The sequence below is a fragment of the Ursus americanus genome, chromosome 20, assembly GCF_024610735.1.
Source record: "Ursus americanus isolate L20-20 chromosome 20, mUrsAme1.1.p, whole genome shotgun sequence".
NCBI lineage: Eukaryota > Metazoa > Chordata > Mammalia > Carnivora > Ursidae > Ursus > Ursus americanus.
The window spans coordinates 28,741,056-28,749,850 of NC_142146.1; the positions used below are offsets into that span (position 1 = coordinate 28,741,056).

At 46.3% G+C, this 8,795-nt stretch overlaps 1 protein-coding gene across 7 annotated transcripts in view; it reads left to right on the forward strand.

Moving 5' to 3' along the window:
- The window catches only part of NEK11 (NIMA related kinase 11), a 245,937-nt gene extending 237,846 nt beyond the window's left edge, over window positions 1-8,091 (forward strand). For 2 of the 7 annotated variants that reach the window (XM_045791748.2, XM_045791747.2), the window contains exons 17-19: window positions 600-835; window positions 6,459-6,556; window positions 7,068-8,088. In XM_045791748.2, coding sequence (XP_045647704.2) covers window positions 600-835; window positions 6,459-6,538 — 316 coding nt within the window. In that variant the 3' untranslated portion in view covers window positions 6,539-6,556; window positions 7,068-8,088. Of the gene's footprint in view, window positions 1-599; window positions 4,012-6,458; window positions 6,557-7,067 lie in introns of those variants that run through there. The other 5 variants (XM_045791746.2, XM_045791749.2, XM_087870199.1 and 2 more) reach the window with 5 other exon arrangements.
- The last annotated feature ends 704 nt before the right edge of the window (window positions 8,092-8,795 follow it).

Here is an 8,795-nt window from a genome sequence, read left to right on the forward strand (position 1 = left end):
GGGTGGGAGCTGGCTTATTATTTTATTGTTCTCATTCATATTATTTCTGACTCCAAATCCCATTCTCCCCTTCCGCCTTGTTCTCTCAACTCCGGCCACACTAGCCTTCTCGATATTTCTCCAAGGTGTTTTAGCCTCAGGACCCCGGTTTTCTTCCCCTAGTGTTGGCCTCACTTCCCTCTGCTCAGAGGACACCACCTCTCAAGGGAGTGGCCAGCCCCTCACATGTCTCTGTCTCTCTCCCTGTTTTTTGTTCTTCGTTGCACATAGTGCTGCCTGACATTTTATTGTCTATGTATTTTTTAAGTTATCTGTTTATTCTCTGCCCGAGAAGGTAAGTTCTATGAAGGCGGGAATCGACCGAACTTGTTTAATGCTATGCTCACAGTTCCTAGAAGGCCCCTGGCGCAGAACAGACACGCAGCAAGTATTTGTTGAATGTTGTTGTTGAGTGTTCAAGGTAGAGCCATCGCATCTTATTTTTTTCTTTTTCCCCCAAATCTCAAAGGTACGTTTGTGTAATTAATGATTTAAAAAGACATTTCTTGCAGATGACTTGAATGTGTAAAACTCTTTATCTCTCCTAACTTGTGTGGCAGGTCAGCCATGCAGAAGCTGGGAGCAGAAGTATTTGAGAAGGTCTACAACTACCTCAAGAGAGCGAGGCGCCAGAAGGCTGGCGAAGCCGAGATCCGGGCAGCTCTAGAGAAGGTGGTGCCTCGTGCCAGTGACTGTTTTGAAGTTGACCAGCTCCTGTATTTTGAGGAACAGTTGCTGATCACAGTGGGTAAAGGGACCACACTCCAGAACCCTCACCATCAACTATCAAAAACAAGTAAGTTCAAGGGGACAAACTCATTCAACACATAAGCTGGATTTTATTATGGGAAATGGGTACAGTGCTGGGGCTTTCAATTCCTTGTCAAGAAGAGTGAGTCCTTAGAGAGTAGTAAGCCTGTCTGCCTCTACTCTGAGTCCTGGGCCAGTCAGTGTTTGGTCTATCCTCTGAGGAAAGCTTGTGGACCACGTGTGGCTTCCTGAAAAGCATTCCCTCGAGTGTGCCCTCGGCGCTTCCACGGAGTTAGACCACCTCTGCAATGGCCTGGAAGAATCCATCTACCCTTGACCATTTCCACTTGGAGGACAGGCTCAGTGCCTGCCTTCAGTCCCTGTGCTCTATGGCCAGCCTGCTCCCGAAGGTCGCTGAACACTGGCCTCATGGACACACTGAGCTGCTGACCAAGAGCCACGAATGTTTGTCTCGGGTGACCTGTTTTGGGTCCCCTTTTGCCCTTCCCCCAACAAGCAAGATCTGCATATATACACAAGGACCTGGACTAAAAATCCAAAAAGCAATTCTCTTTTGTGATTAATTCTTCAAGCTTATTCGTGAAGTATTGAAGACTTTTATTCTTAATAAATATATTTTACATGGTTACAAAATAAGTCACCTGTTTTATCTTTTTCTTATCTAGAAGTATGTTGATGAATATAATGCATCCGTGTAATCATTATTGCCGAGAGCAGCTATCATTCGATTTATTTGGTGCCTAATATGGGTCAGTACACAACCTTAAGGGCCTTCTGTCATTGGATCTTTTCACCGATGAGAGAGGGGGAGAGAACAAGAGATTACCCCCGTCTTTGAGCTAACCTGCTTGTTTACTTAGCAACCAGAGCTGCTGAGCTCTCACCCGGGTCTGTCTGATTCCAGCGCCCATGCTCTCAACCACTCTGCATGTGGGTTTTCAACCAAGAAGCTACATTAGACTTGCTCGAGAAGCTTCTTAAACATACACACGTTTGCACATACTGTTAAAGAATTATCCTGACACGTGTGAAAACAGTAGGGAAGACTTTAGTCAGGGTGATTAAAATAGGGGAGCGAGACAGGGCTCAATGCCAAATAGAGCACGGAAAGCTGGAGATTTATACTCTGGCGTGGGACGGGGCACAGCTCGGCTCGAGGGCTGTAAAGTTACAAAGAGAAGACATCTAGGGTAAGGAAGATTGCTGCCAAACCGACTTCACAGGACTCTTGCTGGAGACAGGCCAGGGTGACCCGATAGCAAGGGTGGGGGGTTCTCACTAAAGGACTTCACGGATTCTGGCTGAACCGGACTTGGCCCGGTTGGAGACAGGGCCCAGGTGGAGGCCCAGCTGAAAGAGCGCTCAGAGGAGCCTGTCCAAAGTTCCGTCAAGGAGAGAAGCTTTGTCAAGACCCAGCCTCACCCCCCTCCTTTCTCTGGGGAGGCATGGGGCCAAAGCATATCTTCTGTTAGAAAACGACCTAGAGAATCTGATGCACGCATTGTATAGTGGCCAGCGTCCTGCCCTCCGCTGACCATGGAGGACGCGGATGGTAAGGCCCGTTGCCTTACCCACCCATTATGTCCGGAGCAGTGCCCCGGCACGATGCCGTGCCTCTTAGACTAGTGTTCCTCACGTCTGAGCATCAGGATCATGGGGATGGCTTGTTCAAACCAATTCAGGGCCCAACCCCAGCACTTCGGACTCAATAGGTCTGGGTGGAGACGGAGGCTTCGCGTTTCTTGCAAGTTCCCAGGTGATGCTGATGCTCCTGGGGGGAGAACCACCCTCAGACCACGGTTTGAGACCCTTCCGCCTGTTGCCTCTCCTCCCGTGTTTGGAGCGGTACTTGGGTCTGCTCTGCTGGGGGCCTGGTTCAGCTCACTAAAGTCTCTGAAGACACGTGTCCCTGGCTGGCAGGCGATAGTCATGTTGCTGATCTCACAGCCCCTGTGTCTGGAGCAGGAAAAAGGGGCCTCAAATATGCACTCCTTCCTGGGGGTGGAATCTGAGACTGCAGAATTCTGACCTTGAGCATGTCGTCCAAGCCCAAATCCAGAACCTGTGACCACTACCAGGATAGAACACTGAAGATCAGGTTTGCCCCGGGCCTAGGACATTCCCATCATGCTGACCGAGAAGAGACGTCAGCCCCAGGAAGGGCTCCTCAAGCTCCCGTACCTTTTTGTGACCAAACAGATTTCAAACAGACCTGGAAGAGGGGGACAATAGTAGCACATTACAGAAGTTGCTGAATCTTCTTGCCAATGGTTTTCATAACATTAGAACAGAATACCTGTGTGAGTTGCTGGGTCAGAATAAGAAACAGCTGGATTTCAAAAACCTCTGCCATCTTTCACAAACAGATGAGTGTGCCCGGGAACAATACCCTGGATTTAAGAACCTGTGGTTGGGGCCGTTCCTCTACCCTTTAGGCTCTGTGGCTGGACTACCAAAAACACTGACGAAACAAACAAACAAACAAACAAACAAACAAACAGATTAACAGGAGAAAACCACTGTTTGCTTCACTGGAGTGAGGGTGGTGGGGCAAGATTGAAGGTAACTAGAAAAACAATTGCTTTTTATTATTACTATTGGGAAAGTACTTTCTCCTTCAGCCCGACTCAGTCTGGATTTGGGGTGACTCCAGGGCTGGTATTAATCACTAACCGAGCTGCAAGAGTGTGGTTCACTGGGTGAACTGCAAGATGGTGGGTGGAAACCAGCTGGGGGATTAAGGAAGTCAGAAGGTGCTGTTATGAAACCGTCCCAGGTATGAGAGAATAAAGGGTCCCCGCTGGCTTGCCGCTTTGTAAAATTATATGTATATTTCACAACCACCAATTGACCTTTCTGCTTTCTATTTATGCAGAGGAAATGCCATCAGCTATTTTGGGTGATGCGGAGATAAGGCACACACAGGAGCGTGATGGAAGTTAATTATTTAATGTATTTGGGGCTGAGGCTGGAGCGAAAGCTCTGGGTCTGTTATAAAGTCCGGCCATCACAGTGGGCTCAGGATAAAGGAGGCTGACAAATTAAATAGTAGCTCCAGGGGGAAAACACCCCACTCCTCTTTCAAGATGATGGGATCACTAACTAATGTGTCAGAAGATCAGGTCAGGCCACCGAGATGATAAAGAAGCAAAAAATGAAAAAATGAGGCAAAGAGAAGGGGTGTGTGTATGGGGGTGGGGAACAGGGGAGGAGGCAGCCTTGGACACACAGTAAAGAGTGTGCGCCTGGGTGACTCAGTTGGTTAAGCTTCTGACTCTTGATTTCAGCTCAGCTCAGGTCATGATCTCAGGGTTGTGGGATCAAGCCCCGTATTGTCGGGCTCCACACTCAGGGCAGTGTCTGCTTGTCCCTCTCCCTCCCCCACCTGCTCTCTCTCTCGCTCTTGCTCTCACTCTCAGTTAATTAATTAATTCATGCTTCTGCCACAATCTGCATAAGGAAAAAAACACAACTTAATACGAGGTGATTTGTATTCTAGACTCACACTTGCCATTTACTGTGTGGTCTAGGGCAAGTCATTTTCTCTGTCTTTTCCTGCCTATGTCTGAAGACTGCTGTAAAGAGCAGGTAAGATAAGGTAAGAGGCTCCATCACATGGAATTGGCAGTGAGGTTCAGCGTAATGCATGGAAATGCTTTCAATCTGGAAGATGCTCTTACCTTTGGAGGAGGATGCATTAGCCTGATTGTCAGGCTGCCTGATACCCCATCATTGGAGATTCATCTCTGAAGGCTTCCTTAGGCTTCCAAGATTCTACTACTACCACGCAAACACGCCCCAAAAGTAAACGTTTTTAGCCATTTTCAGCCAACCCTTGACTAGAAATTAGCTGACAGTCGGCTAAAAGCTGATAGGGCCATGAAGAAGGCAGCTGTGGAAAGGCAAGCGAGCGAGCTCTGAGGCCAGCTCTGAGTCCTCACGATGCCTCAACACCCTTCACATTTCCTGACCCTGCCCGTGTGACTCCAAAGCAAGCAGCGTCACCAGTGCCCTTGGGAAGCTCAGTTCTTCCCTAACTTCAGACGGGACATCAGAAATCTGGTCCGACACATATGCATTATAAAATAATATATTACGAATATCAAAGTCACTGGCATTTATGCAGAATTGGAATCTTCACTTCAAGAGGAGTATTTTCCAAGTAGACTTGTAGGGTTAGACTGGGAGACAGTCTTCGAAGAGCTAGAACTTTTTTTCTTTCTAAAACATTGTGACTATTTCTTGCTCTGAAAGATTGAACTTTTGGTTCCAATTCCCCTCTTTGTGTACCCCTGACTGTTCCCTTATAGCTTCACGGGTCTTCCCACCCCCACGAGGGGAGTAGGTTTCCCGCCCCCTTGACTCTGGGCCACAGACTTGTTTCGGCGGAGTGATCGCGCGGGACAAGAAACTGGCAGGTGCGCTAGAGTTTGTTGTCTTGCGCCTCTGCCCTCCCCGGCTAGCCCGCGCACCACAGGGGGAGGATGAGAGATGGGGAGCAAAATGGCCCCAGCCGACCTGCAGAGTCACCCCAGGCAACGAGGAATAGAGCAGACCTGCTCCAGGCGATCTGCAAACTCTTGAGCCAGAAGCAAATGTTCATTGCTGTGGGCTCCTTGGATTCTGTGTTTATTACGCTGTGCTATTATGGCAATAAGCTAACCGATACACCCGACACCGCTCTGTTTCTTCTTTTAACACTTTTTATCAAGTCCTCGGGCTTTCTTCTCTTTGGCATTGATTTTTATAAATTTGGGGGAAAGTTTACTTCTAATGAAATGATTTAGTGGTTTCTCAGAAAAAATAGGAATCCTCTTTTTCAAAATGGTGAACCGTGAACTCTGTCAGGCTGGGTTTCAGCACGTTTCCAGACAGCGCGGTGCAGGAGCGTGGAGCCTACCAACACCGCCTCACCCGCGGATATGGCCGAATTCTTCTTTGGATTTTACTTCAACGTGTATTGACTTCCCATCTGCTACCTGGCATTTAGGCACACAATTTTGAATGGTAAGCATCCAACAGGCCATGGAAACAGCCGCAATGTCTGTCGACAGCTGAATGAGTAAAGGAAATGTGATATGTATATACACAATGGAATATTATTCAGCCTTAAAAAGGAAGGAAATCCTACCATTTTCTACATGGGTGAACCTGGAGGACATTATGCTAAGTGAAATAAGCCAGACGCAGAAGTCAGATGCTTCACTTCTATGCAGAATCTAAAAATGTCAAAGCTCATAAAAGCAGGAAGTAGAATGGTGGTTGCCAGGGGTTGGGTTGGCAGACGTTGGTCAAAGGTTACGGTTACGCAGGATGAGTACTTCTGGAGATCTGATGCACAGCACGGTGACTGTGTTAGAATACTGTATTACTGTGCACTTGAAATCTGCTGAGAGGGTAGATCTTAAGTGTTCTTACTGCACACACACAAATGAAAATGGTCGCTGTAAGTTGATTGTGGTAGTCATTTCACAATGTGTAAGTATATCAAAACATCACCTTGTGCACCTTAAATATATACAGTTACTTAACTTTATGGAGAGATCTATGTGGCATAAAATTGAGGCTTCTGCCAAAAAGCCAGCACCAAGTTGAGCTGCCGGGGAAGCAAATTCTCCAGCCCTAATCAAGCCTTCCTTTGACTGCAGCCCTTGCTGACATCGCCACTAAAACATCACAAGAAACCCTAAGCCAGAACCATCCAGCTAAGCCATTCCTTAATTCCTGACTCACGGACACTGAAAGAGTAAGTTTACATTCCACAATACGATTCAGTAACAGACCACTCATACAGAAGGCAAAGCTCAGATCTGAGCCATTGGGTTTGTCTGCTGTGTTCTGTAGCCGGGGGCAGCCCCAGAAGAGGTAGCGACAGGGCCTGGCTTCCAGCTGTTATCATGAAACTGTGTGGAGGGCCAGTTTGAACGAGGTGAGGCTGGAGGCAGGCAGTTAGGTGCGATCAGGGAGAGAAAAGATGAAGTCAGGGCACTGTGGAGACAATGCAAGGGAACGAGGAGAACTGAGGACTGACTTGGGTGGGGAGGAGTGGAGGGCGTCTGTGAGGACTCCTGGGTCTCTGGCATGGGTGCCTGGGCCGTTCACAGAGCCAGGGATACAGGAGATGTGGGGGAGCATGGGGGCAGAGAAACACTGAGTGCAATCCTGGGTATGTTGGATTTGGGGTGCTTGTGGCGTATTCAGGTGAGGAGGTCCCGGCATGAAGCTGGAGGTGTCTATAAAGTTCTTGCAATCCACAGATGCACCTGAGGAGCTCCAGACAACACGGCAGGGGGTTTTCAATGCTGGACCTGCGTTCTGCAGAATGCCACCTTCTTTAAGGCTGCGGGATTTGATTCCAGATATGTGAGTGCCCCCAAATAATAATTCCAGCATCCAGCCCTTTCAGTGAGTCCTTTTGGATGAACCCCAACTGGCTCAGTGGGCAGCTCTCAGCCTGTGGCATCTCCTCCCCGCTCCCCCACTGTACGCTCTTCAGAATCAGCGGTTTCCGACCTTGGCTCTATGTTCGAAACATCTGGAAAATTTTATGAGGATTAAGTGGAATGATTTAAAATTTCCTGGTAGACGGTTGGTCACAGTCTTCTTTCTGCCTAAAAAGTGAGCCAAGATGCTTACCTTTTTCTCCCTCTCCTGGACCAAAAGGGATCCTGTCGGTGAAAGGGTTTTGTGAAATGCAAAGCTTTATTCAAATGTAAATGATAACCTTTAACTTCAGGAGAAGTCAAAGATGTCTTTATTTTTAACTTTTTACTATGGAAAACATCCAACTGTATAAAAGTAAAGAGAATAATATAATAAGCCCTTGTTATGGAACATCACTCAGTTTCAGAAATAATCAATTCACAGCCAATCCTATTTTATTTCTATTCTCACCCACTACCACCTCACTGCATTATTTTTATCATAAATTTATAAATATTTCAGCACATATCTCTAAAAGATAAAGAATCTTTTCTTAAAGCCATACTAGTATTATCATACTCAAAAATGTATCAGTAATTGCTATCTATCAAATATCCAGTCAGTAGTCACATTTCCCATCTTACTTTTTCTTTGTTTCTTCAAATTGGGATCCCAATAAAGCCCAATTGCTTCAACTGATATGTCTCCTCAATCTCTTTATGTATAGATCCTGCCACCATCTCTTTTTTCCCCTTGTAATTCATTTATTGAGGAAACCAGGTCATTGGTCTTGTAGAGTTTCTTTTAGTCTAGATTTTACTGGCGGCATCCTCCTCATTTTTAAAAAATAAACTTTTTTTTAAAAAAAGATTTATTTATTTATTTGAGAGAGAGAGAGAGAGTGAGCAGGGGGAGGGGCAGAAGGAAAGAATCTCAGACTCCTCTCTCAGCATGGAGCCTGACAACACAGGGCTCGATCTCAGGACCCTGACATCATGACCTGAGCCGAAATCAAGAGTTGGGTGTTCAACTCATTGAGCCACCCAGGCGCCCCTAAACTTTATTTTCTGTAGCAGTTTTAGATTTACAGGAAAAGTTGTGAAGATAGTACAGAGTTCCCATATAGTCTACCCAGTTTCCCTATTATTAATATCTTACATTAGCATGGTTTATTTGTTATAATAATGGACCAATTTCAATACATTATTATTAATCAAAGTCCATACTTTATTCAGATTTCCTTAGCTTTTATCTAATGTCTTTTTTCTGATTCAGGATCCTATCCAGGATACCCCATTATTACATTTAGTCATCAGGAATCCTTAAGGTCGCCTTTGTTGTGACAGTTTCTCAGACTTTCCTCATATTCAGTGACCTTAACAGTTTTGAGCTGTGCTGGTCAGGTATTTTGTAGAATGTCCCTCCTACGGGGTTTAAGGCTTTCCTCACAATTAGATCAGGGTTATGTCATTCTGGGAGGAAAACAGCTAACATTAAGAACCATATCCATCACATGCTATCAAGGGTGCATACCATCAACATGACTTATCGCTATTGATGTT